Here is a 20,991-nt window from a genome sequence, read left to right on the forward strand (position 1 = left end):
TAATCATTAGATAATGCTGGCAAGAGCGGTCATAATGCCAGTATCTGTGAATTAACACCATATGTTTCTGTCATCAATCTGTCTGTCTGTCCATGTTTCTATAGTGAATTTTGATCTGTCAATTTCTGTGGTACAACCCAGACAGAAATGAATCTATCTATCTATCTATCTATCTATCTATCTATCTATCTATCTATCTATCTATCTATCTATCTATCTATCTATCTATCTATCTATCTATCTATCTATCCTTAAAATGTATTAATGTTTTTATCTTTTTCTTTTACATGTAGTCAGTCAGTCAGTCAGTCAGTCAGTCAGTCAGTTAGTTAGTTAGTTAGTTAGTTACTTAGTTAGTTATTTTCCTGAACCATCATAACCTTACTAACCCTAGCCAAATGATGGTCTCCAGAAAATGTTAAAATAGTTGCTGTACTGTGATGATAGAAGGATCTCTAAAAGTACTGTATATTGTAAAAATATCTACACTGCACCTAAGGTACAGTATTCATAAGCTTTGAATAAATAATGCTCAGGGATTTCTTATGAGTCTTATATTAAGTTTTAAGGTCATATTTTGAAGAGTGTTTGGTATCTTTTCTTTATATGAAATAATGTAGAGATGAGAGAAGAAGCTTGAGTTATAAGTATCCATAGACTGTTTCTGTTTTTAAGCAGACTGTAATTTGCTTATACTCACAGCACAAAATCTCTGAGATATCTTCCCTTACATACTGTCTTATTTTCTCTTACACTTATTACATTTCTAAGCTTTCAACTGACATATGGGCTTTGGATACTGTAAGTGACGCCGTAGAAAGTGTCTAATTAATAATGTTGTAACTGCAAAACTGAATTTTGGTTGATGATTTAAATATATATTCATCTGACAGGTTTATAATATGATTTGATTCTAAAAAATGTGATTGTTCTAATAAGGTATTGTTTCTGTAGTAACAGGTCATTTACTGCGACTTCACATGGTTTAAGCTTATTAATAAACAGATCAAACAAAAATGTTCTGTTATTTAACAAAAGTTTTTTTTAATCATTGTTATGGTTAAGCCTTTTGTAAGAAGATGTTTAAGGAGTTTCCAGTGTAAATGCTTTGTAAGTTTTACGTAGGGTTGCCACCTTCAATACAGAAAAATAAGGGACGCCTGCCGCAGCGGGGGCCACACCCCTCGAGGCCACGATGACCACAGTCCCAATGGCGTGTGGTATGTATTCATAAAAATATTAAGATTGATGGACATTATAATAAGATATCTATTGAAAATCTATTGAGTGTGAACAGATGCACTCAGTCTCTCACTATCACAACTTAAGTGGTCATATTGAATACACAGCTATGATAATTTGCATGGGATGCTGTATAATGTGGACCTATGTAAAATGCGGGATAAATCGTATCCTGTATTGATTTGATATCGCGGGACGCGTCATTTTGCCTGTAAATACGGGACGATTCCGTATTTCACGGGACGGGTGGCAACCCTAGTTTTACACCACAGGAAGGTCATTCGGACAGAATCGTTTGTTGTTTCTGTGTAGCCTGACAAGCTTACTAACTAAAAGAGATATGAAAAATAATAGACTGGTTAGGAAGAGACTGTTTCTAGCTGCCATAATGTAATAAATACATATTGGTGTAATTGTTATTAAATTGTTGTGGTATGATCGGAATTAAAAAATAATCACCTATAGGGAGAAATCAATAACTCTGGGTCATGTCAGGCTGCATCACACCACCGTGTTGTGGATTATTTTTTCTGGATAGCATTTCTATATATACAGAACGTAAACGAATTACATTTACAGCATTTATCAGACACCCTTTTCCAGAGCGACTTACATTTTTTTTATACAACTGAGCATTTGAGTGTTAAGGGCCTTGCTCAGGGGCCCAGCAGTGGCAGCTTCGTGGACATAGGAATCGAACTCACAACCTTCCGATTGGTAGCCCAACACCTTAACCACTAGGCTACCACATCCCTGAATTAAAAAAATCAAGCTTTTTGTTTTAACAATGGATAACTTTATATGAAGGTCTACTTTAATATAGTAAGGACTCAATATAAGAATTGCATAAATCATCCAGCATTACTTTAGAAATGACTTTGGATTGCTTATAAATGTGTTATAAAGGCTAATGTACAGTATGTAAAGAAGACTGCATCCACTAAAGGTGTGTTTTACTTCACAACATGATTCCAGGCCTCAGAGGTGAACACTACAACACCAGACACATTTCCATCATTCGTACAGACAGCCATATTCAGAGTGACTTACAGTACATTCTTATCTCATTTATGCAGGGGAGCGACTGAGGGTTAAGGGTTTTGCTCAGGAGCCCAGCAGTGGCAGCTTGATGGACTTGGGATTCGAACTCATGACCTTCTCATCCAACACCTTAACCACTAGTCAACATATCATCCACATCACAGACACACAGAATCTGCAGCATGGACACCTAATAACAACACTGCCACGTGTACCCGAGGCACAAACATGCGAGGCTAGAGGGCAATCATCACTCTCACTCGCCCCATCTGGCAGCTCGTTTGGGGCGAAATGAAAAGCTGCAGAGAGCAGAGCCATCGACAAAGCAGAGCTTATGAGCTGCTTCTGTCTCTTTTCTCTTTCCCCTGCAAATGCACCAGCAGAACCTACAGCCTGATATAGCCAAATACACCAGCGTTTGCACACCACAGAACAAATTTCACAGCCTTCATTTCAACCACACCATGCTGCACTACAACGTTCGGCATTTCTCTTAACCCACATCTGTAAATAAATGCACCCCCCAGGGAGTAAATCGACTTCTGAGCCTCGAGTGTTAGTCTTCACGCTAGCATGTTTACCCAAATGCATCATGACACAGACACAACGTCTGAAAGCAAACACACATACCATCATCAAATCCTGCCACAAGGACAAACACTCACTGAGGATATGCTGTTACTGGGGCATTTTCTGACATCCACGCAAATATGTTCGTTCCTGTGCACGTACTGATGCCGAAGAGAGGAATCCATTTCACAAAGAGTTGTTATGACTTTTTTTTAATCCTACAGCTTCGCTCATTAAAATCAGTGGCAGGAAGATTGCCTTTTAGGAAACGGGTGCAAAATAGGAAACACAAATATCTATGTACAATCACCGCTCTTGGTTACAGCTAACAACATTTACTTAGTTTTGGATTTTGCTTTTACATCAGTCACAGCTTATTTAAGGAGAAAAAATAAGACGGAATGGAAACCAAATAGGGTTAGGGTTCAGAACAGATTAGTCCAAAGATGCTGCTTAATTTTCCATCCTTGTGGCTCTGCTAAAAGTTTTAACCTGAATACAAATAAGAGTTTCATATTAATATACATTATATTATATAAACACTTTTAATATGTTATTTTTTCCTTAATCATTCACAGTGTCTCAGATGCTCCATATAATCAAACACTAATAATAACAAATTATAGAGAATAATAAAAGATTTTTAATATGCTGCTATTTAACAAAGAAATACATATACTGTTTATTTCACTCCTGGAAAAAAACATGAAGGTGGATTTGGACTGCAGTTGATACGAGCAATTTTATACTTAAGTCTCCAGTGACTTCATCTTAAAACTAAACTGAATTTCCTGGTTATATAATTGCATATAATTTTTTATATAAAAAAGTTATATAATTGCACATTTTTGATCATATAGAATACAATCATAGAAAGGAAATATCATATAATCACACTATACAGATCTATCTATCTATCTATCTATCTATCTATCTATCTATCTATCTATCTATCTATCTATCTATCTATCTATCTATCTATCTATCTATCTATCTATCTATCTACCTACGTACCTACCTACCTACCTACCTATTTAATATCCTCTCAGGGAATTTGCTACTGATGCCTCTGGTTTGCTCACTGAGAATAGACTGAAAAACATTTATATCCTGAATTAAAGCCTTTTTGTGACAATGTTCATTGTTAAAAGTGCTATACAAATCGATTGAAACTGAAATTACGTGAACATACTTTAAATATTTATAGAAGGAGATTCAGGTGTCAGCTCTTCTGAGGACAGAAAAGCTTCCCAGAGTCTCCATAACATAATGCATCCTTTTTTTGTAATTCGAGAGAGAAGAAAATGAGACAAATCCAGAAAATTATATCGTTTATTATAGCTGCTATAATGTAAGTGAGAACAGGGACTAACATGTTTTGTGGAAGTTCCATAACAGTAAAAAAAAAAAACTGTAAATGGATAAAAAGCCATTTTTTTTTACGAGTAACACATTAAAGGATATGCTGTTAAAGGAAAATCATCAACTTCATGGTGTCTCACAGGACCATGGATTTCGATTTTTTTCTATGATAAAAGGTTAAGCTCTAAGTGTTTTATTGCTGGCATTAAAAAGCTCAAGGAGAAAAAAGAACTGAGTAAAAAATAGAATTTTAAAGTTAATTAAGTTTAGTCGAGTACTTCATGCACAGTGCTTTAAAGGAGTGAGTTATAATGCAGGTGCATCTAACAATTTGAGCGCATTTCTTACGTACTCAAAAAACTAAACTAATCCCTCTCTTTCTCTCTCCCTCTCTTTCTCTCTCCCTCCCTTTGTCAGCTCTACATTCTTTTGCTCCAATTTGGTGCCATCTTTTGCTGGTATCCTTGGCTGTTACAATTCTTTTCATCTTGCATGATGACACTTTCCACTGCAAGGCACAAACACACATGTCTTTTTAATGTGTGATACTAGGTGAGATATCACACTGACAGCCATAAGCTCTCCGTGGACTCAGACTGAGCTTCCTGCCAACAGCTGTGAAAGCTAAATGTGCTTCATTGAAACAGAATCATGTGCAAACTTCTAGAAAGGAGAGTCGAAGGCTCGTTCTGGCATGGCGGCTGAGGAACACAGGGAAGACGACAGGGAACCGAGGTCCTAATTAACCACAGTCATTAGCACCTGCTAGTGCTGACTTTGCCAGGTTTAGAAATATTGGCTGTCATATTGTTGGTACAAGCGACACAAAAGCTGTCACATTTTATATACCAGGTAATTCCAGTGATATGACTGTGACATTTGAAGTCATATTGGCATGCAAAGTGTCTCATCGCCTGTGAGGTTAGCATCAGGAAGACAGTCAGCTATTTGAAAGTCAGCTGTTTATGTACTTAAAGACGTATTTGCAAAATGTCTACTGTCAGCTGAAAAGGAAACAATACACTCTTACTGGGAAATTCTTGTATTTTATCACGTGACATACCATAATAGTCGATGCTTTAGATAAAATCATCATCATCAATGCTGTTTGAAGTTTTTTTAGATGCCTTGAAGATTTTCCTCTGGAACATGCACAGCAATGTAGCTAAGATAATTTATCCAGCTTAAATCACAAAATCCATTTATGATTTCATTTTATCTTATTAATTTGCTGTTTTACACTTTAACGCTCACTGCGTCTGACATTAACATTTCATTTACTAACTCTCCTTACTTAAACTGCATTCGGTTTTTTTTCTTCGTTCGGAATTGCGGCTTCTATGACATTTAGAAAATTGGCAATACTGAAAAAGTTAGTCGAGTCAGATATCTTGGTTGAATGCAAATAATGTTAAATTTGAGCTTGTTATATAAAAATGTATGGGACATAGAAGCCTTTATTATCACCACATATATATATTACGGCACAGTGGAATTCTTTTCTACTTATATACCATCTGAGGAGGTTAGGGTCAAAGGGCAGGGGCAGCACCCCTGGAGCAGAAAGGGTTAAGAGCCCTACCCACTTTCCCAACAGTGGCAGCCTGTCACTGCTGGGTCTTGAACCCCAACATCTACTGAACAACCCAGAGCCTTAACCGCTTGAGCCACCACTGTCTCTAAAGTCAATAATTTTATAACTCACTCACTCTCACTCATTTTCCTATCATCCTATCTCAGGCATCATCGGGCATCGAGGCAAAATACACCCTGGACTGAGTGCCAACCCATCGCAGGGCACACACACTCTCATTCACTCACACACTCACACACTACGGACAATTTTCCAGAGATGCCAATCAACCTACCATGCATGTCTTTGGCCCGGGGGAGGAAACCGGAGTACCCGGAGGAAACCCCCGAGGCGTTGGGAGAACATGCAAACTCCACACACACAAGGCGGAGGTGGGAATCAAACCCCCAACCCCGGAGGTGTGAGGCGAACGTGCTACCCACTAAGCCGCCGTGCACCCCATTTTATAACTCAATTAAAAATATTAATTCAATTCAATTTATATAATTTGTAAAGCTGATGTAAATGTGAATGTGTGCTAAGTTAGCAACACATTAATTTAGAATTGTTTTTCAGAGGAAGACCAAGTCACCAGCAAAACCAAGGACCACTAAAGGTCCAAAATATACTTTTATGTCTTAAATATCCTTCAGTTCCTAAGCACTGTCCATTTTTTTCCTTACGTGATCCTCCCGAACATGCATATGTATGAGGCAGGGAGGTGTATTTTGCATGTCACTGCATGCAAGACACACTGTGCACTTAGTCTTGTAAGCCAATTTCAATAGTAACACAGAATGGACAGAATGCAGCTTGACTGCACACAAAAATTTGGGAAAACAATTTCTTGCCTCATTCCCAATGATCTCTTGGGATTTTTACACACACAACAGTCTAGAGTTTATACAGAATGTTGTGATAAAAATAAATAAATAAGTAAATAAATAAATAAAATAAATAATCCAGTTCTGTGGTAATGAAAATGCCTTGCTGATGATGGAGGTCAGAAGGTAATGACCGCTGTTTTTAGTAACTCAATCACTTTTTATAAATGTGCTGAGCTGAAAAGCATCTCAGAAAACACAACGGATAGATCCATGATGATGACTGACAAGAGACAAGATCCACTTTTGTAAGATAAGAACTGGAATCTGAGGCTACGGTGGGAACAGTCATGCATACTAAGACACTAAAGTTTGCTGGAACACAAAACGCAGAACATTACACTAGCTTGTACATTCAGAATGTACTGTTTGGATGTAAAATGTTTAAATGAACATATTTAAAAGATGTTGATGATGCATTGACGTGATACCAACCTTTTTTTTTTTTTTTTTTTTTTTTTTACAGAAATGTCATGTGTCCCATTACCTAAAATGAGTCTAATACACCTTCTTCAAAAACTACAAATTGCACTGTGGCATGATTCATTTTTGGAAAAAAAAAATCCACTGCAACTCATTTCCAAATTCCAAGCGGTCTTAGTGATTACATTAATAAGAGAAAATCCGGCTGTGTGCCTGGTTAAAACATGCTGTTCTGTGTAGTCCCTTCCGCCATTTCTAATGAATAAATGATACCATTTCCATAAAGATTTAGTCAGAGCAGTTAAATATAGACCAAAGCAATTTGCCCCCTTTCTTACACGACCTCTTATGCTGCTTTATTAAAAAGTCCATGAGCAGAATTGAACAGTGCTGAGGTATAATTAGTTTTACGTAGTTTAGTTTGCTTTCGGTAACATTTAGGTTATTGGCTTTCACAGGAAGTTGGAGAGATATCAGGAAGTCATGGTTCAAAACAAACTTGTCTCATTGGTCAAAATGTCAGTGGTGTACATTCGAATCAGAATCAGTGTTATTCGCCAAGTGCGCGCGCACACACACACACACACACACACACACACACACACACACACACACACACACACACACACACACACACACACACACACACACACACACAAAGGAATTTGTTGTGGGTACAGGAGCTCTACTAAATGTGTATACATTAACCTGATAAAAAGTAAATATATATAAAAATATAAAAAATATACAAAGGTGCAGTTGAGTTTTTTTTACATATGTGCCTAGTAATTACTGTATATTACAATCGTGTATACTGTACATTTTTATAATAATAGAAAATAGAAATAGAAATATGTATTTCCAAAGATTCAAGTAAGAGAATCTTGGCAGACGTTTTTAATCCAGAACGACTTAAAATCTCATTTTATACATGTATAAAGGGGTTTAATGGTTTAATGTCAGCCTAACAAGTTACACTAAGGGAAATGTTGTACAGAAATATGAAAAAAGTTTTATCTTTAATACTGTGGGAATTTTTATCTTCAAAGATCAAAGTGAACATTTTTGTCAGCATTAAATACTGACGGTCCAAACCGGTTAGCTAGATTTGATTTTTCTTTTCCTTTAATTTAATTTCTTTATTTAATCACTCCTTAGTAGATAGAAAAAGGACAAGGATGAAAAGTTATCGTAAGATGTAACCTGTACACTCTGGCTGGGAATTAACCCACAAATCCATAGCTTATGCTGCCTTCACTTGCTATTGGCTTTATTGTAAATATGAGTTTCCCACTGGGACCCTGCACCACTCCAGTTGTTATTACGACTGGGAAATCTGAGATGATTCTGATATGAGTGACTAAGATGGAAGGAATCTTAAACATTTATCATAAGACATTTATCATCTATTTTTACCCCTTGGAAATAGTTTGTATTGAACCAAAATTCCATTTTCCCCCAGCAAGCTAGCCAACTGAGTAATGCGTTATGGCAGCATGGTTTCACGTACTTTTCGACAACAAAACATTACGACATACTCGTAATAACCACTTCAGTCATGCGAAGTAGGATAATTGTATTAGCACATGATGCCAACATTAGCCAACAAGAGTAAAAATACTACATACTACTTGCATGTTTTTTACTGCAGTTCTCAAGCCCACTCTCAAGGATGAGTCATGATATATATTTATATAAGATTTTTGTTCTTGTTTAGAATAAACTCAATAAATGTCCCGGATTGAACTCTCGCTGCTCGTCAAAAACACATCAGCTATTTTCTGTTTCATTTTCCAAACCAGTGAGTGAGTGACCTCTATCTTGGAAAGCATTTAACGGTTCAAAATGCTTTTGTCAAATCGCATCAGTAGCCAACAATCAGCAACTGGGTTGTGAAGTTTGACTTTAACGGGACAGTTTAGCTGAATACATACCAGTGTTACACTAGTGCTTACATTTTTATAACCTTTAAAATTTAGTTTTAATATATTTTTTAAAAGGGGGCCACGGTGGCTTAGTGGTTAGAACGTTCGCCTCACACCTCCAGGGTTGGGGGTTCGATTCCCGCCTCCGCCTTGTGTGTGTGGAGTTTGCATGTTCTCCCCGTGCCTCGGTGGTTTCCTCCGGGTACTCCGGTTTCCTCCCCCGGTCCAAAGACATGCATGGTAGGTTGATTGGCATCTCTGGAAAAAAAATTGTTCGTAGTGTGTGTGAGTGAATGAGAGTGTGTGTGTGCCCTGTGATGGGTTGGCACTCCGTCCAGGGTGTATCCTGCCTTGTTGCCCGATGACGCCTGAGATAGGCACAGGCTCCCCATGACCCGAGAAGTTCGGCTAAGCGGTAGAAAATGAACAAATGAATGAATTTTTTTTTTATTTTAAAGCACTGGAAACTTTGGAAATGATTCAGATTTAATTTTTTTTTCTTCAACATTTGCAAATCACAAATCAATTGTGTAGAGATGATGTTTTGTTTTGATACCAAAGCAAACATGGAGGTCTTGTCATGTTTTATAACTCAGCTTTTGCAACTCAGCTTTGTATTCTTTTTTCATCATGTTCCTTCTACAACTCATTGGTTTGTCTTCCACTGGGGACCTTGACTGCAGCTGTAAAGGCCAGACTTCTCAATTGATTTTTCTCAAGACTTCCTGTATTTACGGTTCTTGCACTCTCAAATTTTTTATCAGCGGTTCCAGTGTTCCATTTAGATATGAAATGATGAAACGTTCTGGACAAACAAATCCTGACATATCTGATACACTCTGACTCACTATGACTACCCTGAAGAAAAAGTCTTTCCGCTATGAACACATCTTAAATTCCTGTGCCAATCATCAGCTCTTACTGCGAGTATTGTCCAGGACGGATAGTACAATTTTGAACCGCGCTTGTCACTGGGATAAAAGTCAAATAGTTTCCTTTCACTATCAAAAATATAAATGTGTTGAACTCACCACAGAGTTTCTGCAGAGATTTCTCCGAGTAGGTCTCTCGATCACAGCCTTTCCCGATATGACCGGTCTGTAGCTCAACAGTGGTTCTGACCGAAGACACCGTGCCCTCACACGTCTCCAGGTGCATCTTGGGAAATAGTGGTTTACTACCCATACCTGGCTCATAGTCCACACGTTTACTCCAACCTTGTATGAAAGAAAAAGCAATAAAAAAAAGACAGATCACAGCATATTTAACAAATAAGATTCTGGTACGTCAAATAAAAGTGATATTGCAAGCTAAATTAATGATCACTTCGCAGTAGGCATGCATCGCTCATTATGTATGCTATATATAGAGATATCTATTGACGTATAGTGACAGTCACTATGGCTGTGAAGGCAGCATTTAGGTGTGCATCTGTGCCTTTTCTACAGACATAAGGACATACTGTGACCTTAGTATTATAACATTTTATCTGGACGAATGGCGTTTTAAGATATGGGGCATCAAAGTTTTGACATTCAAGCTAGAAAATCTTAAAATGCTAAAATTTACATTTACTGCACAAGAAGGTCTACGCCCATGAAGCTGAAAATCTGAAAATGTACATGTTTAATATGATCGAATTTACATCATCTAAGTTTTGAGACATATTGATTGTAGAACAAACACTGACATAACATTGATATGAAATTATAGCTCCATAAGGTAATATACCATTTGGTTTTATCTCTTAATCTCATTTTGTAACTAATACATCATATAATTCATCAGTGAAAGAAATTTGAAGGTTATTAATACCACATGATGTAAAATACACGATATTAGGTGAAACTTTTAAATACAGTAGAAACTCTGTTACAGGGTTCTGTGCCACCACACAAACGCATCTTAAATGTCTGCTGGCTGACCTTCAGCTCCAGTCACACAGGAACGTTTAGTTTAGTAAGAACATATAGCAGGCTAATGTCAGTAATATTTAATGTTAATCTAAATGCTAATGTTAGACATTGGAATGATCTTTCAGTTGTGCTAATGACTTTCTAATGGCTCTGAATATTTATATATTCTAAAGCCAGTGAGAATAGTAGACCAATTCTTTATTTGTTTTTTACATTTGCTTTTTATTACCACCTTGGAACATCTATACCTAAAAAATCCTTGTCCCTGGCTCGCTATACCGAGGCTTTGGCTCTGTTCTTTTCTGTCAGAGAGCAAATTTAACATGGACTTCGATTAGCCAAGGCCAGCTACATACAGTATATGTTGCATCTACATTGGATGACAGCTGGCTGGAAGATTGGTAGATCTGATTTTATCCACATGAGAAGTATTTGCTTAATTTATTTTTGACCAAATTGTCAGATAGAACCTAAAAATACTGAGGTCAAACAACATAATAATAATAATAATGTTTCATGGATAATCGTTCCATATACAGTACATTCCATGAGAATATACAGTACTGTTCAAAAGTTTTAGGTAGGTGTGAAAAAGTGCTGTAAACAAAGAATGCTTTCAAAAATGAAAGTGTGAAACATTATTTTCATAAATGAACAAAATGCAGTGAATGAACAAAAGAGAAATGTAAATCAAATCAATATTTGGTGTGACCACCCTCTGCCTTCAAAACAGCAGCAATTCTTCTAGGTACACTTGCACACAGTTTTTAAAGTAACTCGGGATGGTATGTTGTTCCAAACATCTTGGAGAACTAACCACAGATCTTCTGTGGATGTCGGCTTTCTCACATCCTTCTGCCTCTTCATGTAGTCCCAGACACACTCGATGATGTTGAGATCAGTGCTCTGTGGGGGCTGTGCCATCATTTCATGCTGGTTTGAAGGCAGAAGGTAGTAACACCAAATATTGATTTGATTGAGATTTTTCTTTTGTTTGCTCACTTTGCATTTTGTAAATTGAAAGAAATTATATATATATAATTTGAAAAAGAAATACTTTACCAATGTTTTAAGCAATATATTAAAAAATAATAATTATGCATTTTTTGTATTTAGGGTGATTTACTAGATTCTGAACTATGCATGCATTAACTCAAACTCATGCTGCTTATTAATATGGACGGCACACTACATATAAACCTATTTTAAGTCTTCCCCTCAGCAAAATTTTATTAGAGTTGTTCATTCTCACAGTGTGTGTGTGCGTGTGCGCGTGCGTGTGTGTGCGTGTGCGTGTGTGTGCGTGCGTGTGCGTGTGTGTGTGTGCAAGATGATTATGAGCTGCATTTATCACACCACATTTGAAAACTGTGCAATGCTGAAAGCACCATAGTTCATTTAACAGTTTACATTTATCACAGTTTCTAGTTTAAATGATCTCAACATAAGTCTCTGTAAATGCTAGTTACATATGCAACTGTTAATATATGAATGTTGGCTAACTCTCATGGGCAGAGTGAAACATCTCATTCTACATGTGTGCTTGTTGTGAGACCTTCCATTGAAGTTCCGTACTGACATATAATATATGTGAAAATATAATCGCAATAAATACCATCATACAGCCACCTTTCCTTCAAACCTTCCTGCTGAGCTAGGGCAGTGTGTGAATCGCTTGGACAATGTATTCCAACAACACGACTCAACGTGTTTGGTGATTCCTAGGAAGCAGCAGTAGAGACTGGACTGGAAAGGTACACCTCAGAATAAATCAAGCGAAGAGGAGATGCTCCTTACAGGGGCCGGATGTCCAGTCCGTGGAGCAACCACAACAGTGTTCCAACATGATCTTACTTTCAGAGCAACTGTAAAGTTGGTCAGAGGATCTGTCATCTCTCAACCATTAGACGTAACACCACAGGGTGTAGAACAGGTTGCAATGATGTAGACTGATTGATTCAAGGTCAGTAACATAATTCACAAATTCAGATCATGTGTCCATCTGCAGAAAGCCAACACTAGGGGGTACAGTCCAATTGGGAGTATATATTATTTATATTTATACTGATAAAATAGGGCGTGTCGTAGCTTAGTGTTTAAGGTGTTGGACAACTAATTGGAAGGTTGTGAGTTCAAATCACAACACCATCAATATGCCCCTGCTGGGTCCTTGAGCAAGGCCATTAACCATCAATTGCTTAGTTGTATAACATGAGATAAAAAAATATAATTGCATTTTATAAGGGTGTTCACCAAAATGCCATTATTTAGATAACTATTAATCAGACGATGCGACTCGACCCCCAACAAACACCTTTGTGACAGATGGGGATTTGTCTCAGTTTAGCAGACGGTGGAGACTGTTTTTATAATCCTCGGGGAAAAAAGGCATTAGGTCCAGCCATGTAGACTAGGAGCTCTTGTGTTTAGAGGTATTTCCTGACTGCTGCATTTCAGACCTGGAGATAAGGCCTGAGAAGCAAATTCCAACAGATCTGTTTAAGGAAAATGCCTTCATGTTCCAGCAAGCAAAAGTAATGTGAACTAAGGTCTCAATTGCCATCTTGAAGCCACATTGGTCTCTGTGGCCTAGTTGCTGAATTCTGTAAGTGGCAATAATAAGTGGAGGAGAAAAGGAAGAGGAATGGTCCATAAGCTGAGAGCCCATACCCAGACCAGAGTATCTTGTCCCAATAGACTGTCTGGCTCATCCAGAGAAAGCTAGCAGTGTACTGACTTTGCACAAGCTGCCTGGTCAAACCTTAACTAGATCTAGGTTATCATCTTGGGGTGCAGACTCTACAGGTTTGGACATGTGTGCTGACTCGACAGTGCATACAGTGCATCTGCTGCAACAATGTGTAGTCTCAAACAATCACTTGCTCTCAACAAGGCCAGTTGTAAGTTGACCACCAGAGAAGATTCTGTTCTAGGCACAGCACAAAGATCTGTCATGTTTGTTTGTGCCAACAAAATGCCAGTGCATGTCGCACGTGATGCATTACTGTCAGTAATTTTTAGAGGGAGTTATGAGTGAGGCTGCATTCAGCCCTTTAACAAGCCACACATCTGGGCTCAGTCCTTCATCAGTGTGTATCGAGGGAGCACCGTTCTACTTACACTCACAATGCCTCAAGCTCTGCTAGCCAGTTAGTTGGCAGAGACTGGAGCACAATTGAAGGAGAAAAACACAGAGACAGAAATCAACACTGCAGTTGAAAATGATCAGTAATGCTGCTCACTGTGAGGTTTATAGAGTAGCAGATTCAGCAATAAACAGCATATAGTGTGTAAAGGGATTTGATAGACACAATGCTTAGACACAAGCTCCACTAGCTCTGGATTGATGCATGGAAAAGAGTGAGAGGATACTATTACCAGATTTGGTGGACATGACACCTGCATCTCTGTCCATGGTCATATGTTCAATAGTTCTTTGTGTGAGAAAGGGAAAGAAGACTGTTTTTGGGATGAAAGGTTTAGTTCACGGAAATAAATAAAAGGCCTTACTGTTATTACTTCAGCTGTGAGAGAAATGTGAGCAAACTTGTGCTTTGCTCATTCACACAGATAACTGCTGTTGCTTTAGCCTTTTAAAAAAAAAAAAATCAATTTGCTCACATACACAGTTGAAAGTTATTGTTTTAGTTTTATTACTAAAGTCCGAGGATTTTTATGCTGCTGCACTTTAATGCAGTATTACTTTTACTCTGTGATGTTCCATGAGTCCACAGTAATATGCAGTAAAAATCTTTAGGACTGTCGTGACTGGGCATTTTTATTTACCATTAAATCTGGGTTTGATGTCTGAAGCTGGAGTTCTTTAAGGAGGCTTTCACACTTGCAGTTTAGTCCAAAATAAAGCACGGTTCCTATGGAAAATTGTTACTGTGGAAGCTGTGATGCGGCCCAGGAAGTTCTGTGTGGTTCTGAACCTGATACTGTAGGAGATGGTGTGAGTTCGGTTGCACTGGAACTCTGCCATGATTCCCATGAATACTCGAGTCTGTGCTTGTTCAGGAGGTAAAGTATCCATCGTGTATTTTAACCGATGATGATATTATTATGTTCCACACCACACATGTAACATGAGTGGCAGGGGGATGTTGTAAGACACAGAAGACCTGAGATGCCTTGCTGCACATAATAATAAGCACAAAATAATAATGACAAAAGAAAAGATAGGCTGACTCGATATGTTTCTGCTCTCTATAGACGCTTGTGATAATGGAAGGTGGACGCATACAGTATGTAGCAGGGTTTGATAGAATCAACCGAGTCTGAAATCAGACAAAAGCTGCGGGAACACCAGGAACAATCACACTCGGATTCTGCAGAAAACACGCCCAGTGTGAAAACCACTTAAGTCTCACTTGTAAAGGAAGCTTTTAAGTACCAATTGAGCTTTATGGAGATTGCACACATGCCTCAAAAACCCATGTCTCATGACTCTAAAAAGCCAATAAAACATTCATTTATTCATACATTTACATTCAGTAACATCTTTCTCCATGCGGGAGGCCAAAAAAGACACATGCATCCAATAATACACTATTTCTACATAATCACTTTCATCAGATTGCAGAATGAGTCTGAAGTCAATCGAATATACTAATCATATGTGAAGCATATTTTCATCTAAATCACTTCTAATTTACAATTATGCCTTTTTTGTGCATGATGATTACGGAGTAATCAACGCAGACTATGCATCAAAGACGGAAGAGATTTGACTTTACTACAATCTGTGAAATCCGTCTCTCCATTTGAATAAATAAATAAGTCATATTGTGTCAAAAATCTACACAAGCAAGTCTAAAACTTAAGTTTCTGTTGAACTTTTTGTAGTGAGTGTGAAGCGCTGTTGCAAACTAATGAATAGAGGTTGGCACAGTAGTCTTGTAGATGCCACGCAAAACAAAAAAGCCATTAAAGTGAAAGAAACAACACATGTTGTGTGACACAATCAGCTGTCAATTTGATTCGTTATCAAACACACAAACACACACAGTCACGAGGAAGGTGTCAGACACAGCTTTTGTAACACATCATAATTTTTTTAATTTATTCATCCTAGTACTTTTTTTTATTTATTTAAGTGTTGCTGTGGCTGTTAGTCTGTGTAGTCTGAATGTGTACGTGTGTGTGTGTGTGTGTGGGGGGGGGTGTTTGTGGGTGTGCGTGAGGGTTGGAAATGACCAATAATTTGCATTCACATAGATTACAATTATGAAAATGCTAGTGGTTCTCATAAGAGGCCAGTAATCATTCAGCAGGGATTAAGATGAAGCTGCTCAATTAATTTCAGACACACACACACACACACACACACACACACACACACACACACACACACACACACACACACACACACACACACACACACACACACACACACACATTATTTTGCTCATACCAAAGTGTGTTTGATAGAAATCTACAATAGCAGAGATAAGCAACAGCAGCAAGACACAGATCTCAACATGATCTCACAGACCTCAGAAGACATTGATTGTTCTTTCATTTTCATTCATGGCTTTATCTTGTTCAGGTGGTCAGAGTGGCAGTGGATACGAAGCCCGTCCCAGGTGTGAAGGGCAACAAGCAGCATTAAGTAATCAGTCAAGCAAAAATCCAGGGTGACTGCTAGCTAATAATTAACAGCTCCTCTATTTTGTTACAAATAAAAAAGACCACAGTCCCACCTACTTGTTTTAACTGGGTCACAGGACCATGGGTCATCAATGCAAATATAAATAAATAAATACAAATTCAGTGTGAATTGGACGTAAATGCTACCAGTATCAAATGAGTGTCTTTTACGTCAATGTCCTTCAGTGAATTAGATTTTACATCAGCTGAATTGTATTTGTTCAGAAACGTGTCATTTTCAGGTGTCTCCTATATTGCTGTCATAAATGCTAGGGCAGTAGTTTGCAGCTCGGTGCTTAGCATTCACCGCCAAAAGGACTTCCATGGGTCGTGAAACATTAACATTGTGTCACACGTCCCGGCTTTCAAAGTAAGGAATACTACAAGATTGTGACGTTCGATACGATGAAACCTTATGAATATTGTAAACGTAGCACATTTAGCATGTCTGCATTAACATTTAGCACATTTAAATGTCACTATTATTTACATATGTTGGCCAAATTGGTAACTCTTTGAGTGTGATAAAATCATTTGCGTATAGAGAATTTCTACATAGAAATGAGTGAAAGGCATCTTTGAATTGTTCTATGCACTTAATGACATACTATTTGGTCTGCATCAAAACCCTTCTCCACAGGATAGCCGCTGCCGTAGCCTACAGAGAGTGTGTTCATTTATCTGTGTGTGTGTGTGTGTGTGTGTGTGTGTGTGTGTGTGTGTGTGTGTGTGTGTGTGTGTGTGTGCCTATAGTCGAGAAGCTCACTTGGAATCCCTGCTGAATTATTTACTTCTGGTTATGAAGCCCAGCAGGAAACTGTTTACTCGCTACATACACGCTCGGTTTTTCTCCTCTCCCTCTCTCACTCTCCCTAATATAAAAAACGCATTTTCACACTTCCGTTTAATTTACTAGGTCAGCTCAGGGTGAATGAGAAAACTTTCTTCTTCTTCATGGTTTATTTTAGAAATAATTAACAGGAAGTGCACTTCATAGGCTAAATAAATCTTAAATTATGGAAGCACTCTGGGATACATTCAAATTATAGACATGGCTTACCTGTGACTTGGTTTGCAGGAAAAACGCTGCTACTTCCCACATTCCCAAAGGGATATTTCACCTGTATATCTATAATCTATAATGATGTTTACTTGTATGTACTGAAAAGTGCTGTTTGTGCTGAATTTTAAGCGGCCATGTGACATTTCAGTAGCCTTAGTGAAAAAAAAAACGTTGTCTCGGGGGAAGCATGTGTTAGTATTAAGACTGATCGCTGTTTTTTTTAGCTGTTTAATGATTTGAGATGAATTTGATCCTCCTACAAAACTACTACTGCTGTCCATCTGGTTTGGATTATTGTGATAGTTATTGCTAGCATGCTCTGAGAGAAGGTTGGATTCGAGTGCACAGTTTATTTTGGAATGAATGAGAGACACAAGGAGACTCTTATGATGGACAAAACCAACAGATGGACAATCAGCCATCAGTTCAAGTGGTTTGTCAATCAGCAAACAACACAGAGTTCACAATCCCAGTGGTGGAGAGTGATGTCTCAACAGTTCAGACCCTTCTCTGTCCAGAGGCACAGTATCATGGCAGGATTTACACTCTGAACCCAAATTCCTAACAACCTGGTATTAGATCTCCATCTCCACACTTCTTCTTCGTTGTTTGTTCAAAACCCAAACAGCACAAGGCTCTTAATCTTCAACTGCTCATTTGGATAAATGAGATAAATGTAAGCCGCCTGGATAAGAGCATCCGTAGTACTAGAAAGTACCAGGAAAAGAACAAAACAAAAATGAGATATAAAGGGAAATGAATGTCTCCTCAGAAAGGCAAGACTTTGCAGTGAGCAACATGCAAACAACAGGGAGTTTATACACGGTGAATAAATGAGCAAATAATGAGCACTAGGTGAAAGCTGTCTAGTATCCTGGGGATTTTTGTGATAACGTGTGAAACGTGACACCGTGACTCGTGTTACGCTATATAAACTCTATTGATATTTAATTGAAGCCCTATTTGAGATTTCTACACCATGTTGCAGTGCACAAAGCCAAATTTCATCATGTCGTCACTGCAAAATCTGTGCAAAGGAATAGAGATGGTTATTTGAAGCATGGGTTGCCAAATTGGTTCAATTCTCTCTTGTAAATTTAAATGACAAATTCCTAATTGACTGAAAACATTTTCTAAATGAGGTCTAAACACAATAATATTAATTAGCACAAGGATATACGGTTCTATATGTAAACAGAGTTAAGAAAACAACATCGAGTTTTGAGATACAATCTGGCAACCCAGGGTAAATATGAAAGATTTAAATAATGAAATGGAGTGTTTAAGTGAGAAAAGTTCAACCTTCAAAAAAAAAGCTAGAAGATTTTGCGATAAAAAAAATTACAAGCATAAGCTAACGATCGTTAACAAGTAAGACATCATGTGAGTAAAGTTCACATTAATCACTATATTTGGCTGTATTTGTTTTTTAGGGTTTACATCTTCGTTATTGTGTTTTTTTAGTACTTTATATAGCTCTATGACACTTTTTCACTATGCTGAGGGTTACAGACACTGATGTCATCCACTGCAACACTTTTGGAAAAGATCATGTATTCTACAGGACTGTAATCTATAATCTATTCTGTAATTCTGTGTTTGCTGTGTGTTTGTCAGCTCATCGAGTGTAACAGTGACAACGTAAAAAAAACAGACAAATGGACCTAGAAAACTTCAGCCATTTATTATTTAAAAAAGAAAGTAATTTCTTTTGAATCTGGGAATATTTACAATGCACACACACACACACACACACACACACACACACACACACACACACACACACACACACACACACACACACACACACACACACACACACACACACACATTGACACACACAGAGACACACACACATTGACACACACACATTGACACACACACACACACACACACACATTGACACACACAGAGACACAGACACATTGACACATTGACACACACGCACACAAACAGAGGCATACACACACACACACACACACACACACACAGAGAGAGACACACACAGGCACACTCACACACATTGACACACACGCACACACACACTGAGGCGCGCACACACACACACACACACACACACTGACACACACAGACACACACACACACACACACACACACACACACACATTGACACACAAACACACACACACACACACATACATTGACACACACAGACACACACACACACACACACACACACACACACATTGACACACACACACATTGACACACAAACACACACACACACATACATTGACACACACAGACACACACACACACACATTGACACACACACACACACATTGACACACACACATACATTGACACACACACAGACACACACATTGACACACAAACACACACACACATTGACACACAAACACACACACACACACACACACACACACACACACACATTGACACACAAACACACACAGAGACACACATAGACACACACACACACACACACACACACACATTGACACACATGCACACACAGAGACACACAGAGACACACACACACAAACACACACACACACACACATTGACACACACATACACACACATATACATTGACACACACACACAGAGACACACACAGACACACACAGACACACACATTCACACACAGAGACACACACACACACACACACACACACACACACACACACATACAAACAAGTTTCATAGCTGTGTTGGTGTCGGTTTCAAAAATAGAAAAAGTTTACATAAGGAGTCAGAGGATATAAAAGGAAAGAAAGCTGAAGACAAAATAATGCTGAAAGAGCAAAAGAGAGATAGAAATAATAAGTAGATGCTGGGAGAGGTAAAAGAAATGACAGGAAGAAAAGGTGGCTTTCCACAAAAGTGTGTATGTGTGAGTGTGTGCGTGATCCAGAGAGGTGTGCCTGGTTTTCAGACGGTGTCAGACAGTCTGAATCATATTTCTCCACACACACACACACACACACACACACACACACACACACACACACACACACACACACACACACACACACACACACACACACACACACACACACGTGTTAATTGGCATCTCGTACCTTGCCAGCCGGGCTTGCAGATGGGTTTGACGTGAATGTGTACAGTCGCACTCCGTGTTGCTCTCTTCTGCCCACAGTCAAAAGCTGTCACACTGATCTCATAGTGTGACTGGGTGTCAAAGCTCAAGCTCTCTGTGTTCCTGATGTTGCCTACACATACACACACACACACACACACACACACACACACACACACACACACACACACACACACACAAAGACACAGGATGTTGTACTAATTTCCCAATGCAACGATCAACTTAAATTGATTATAA

The 20,991-nt window shown here is 38.3% G+C and overlaps 1 protein-coding gene across 1 annotated transcript in view; it reads right to left on the reverse strand.

The window, feature by feature from the left end:
• clstn2b (calsyntenin 2b) overlaps nucleotides 1–20,991 on the reverse strand; it is a 203,678-nt gene that overhangs the window by 52,317 nt on the left and 130,370 nt on the right. Inside the window, exons 5-6 of the mRNA XM_047821019.1 lie at nucleotides 20,717–20,866; nucleotides 10,052–10,237 (exon numbers count right to left, since the gene is read on the reverse strand). Of these exons, the coding sequence (XP_047676975.1) occupies nucleotides 10,052–10,237; nucleotides 20,717–20,866 (336 nt within the window). The remainder of the gene's footprint in view (nucleotides 1–10,051; nucleotides 10,238–20,716; nucleotides 20,867–20,991) is intronic.

Source organism: Tachysurus fulvidraco, chromosome 11 (assembly GCF_022655615.1).
Source record: "Tachysurus fulvidraco isolate hzauxx_2018 chromosome 11, HZAU_PFXX_2.0, whole genome shotgun sequence".
Lineage (NCBI taxonomy): Eukaryota > Metazoa > Chordata > Actinopteri > Siluriformes > Bagridae > Tachysurus > Tachysurus fulvidraco.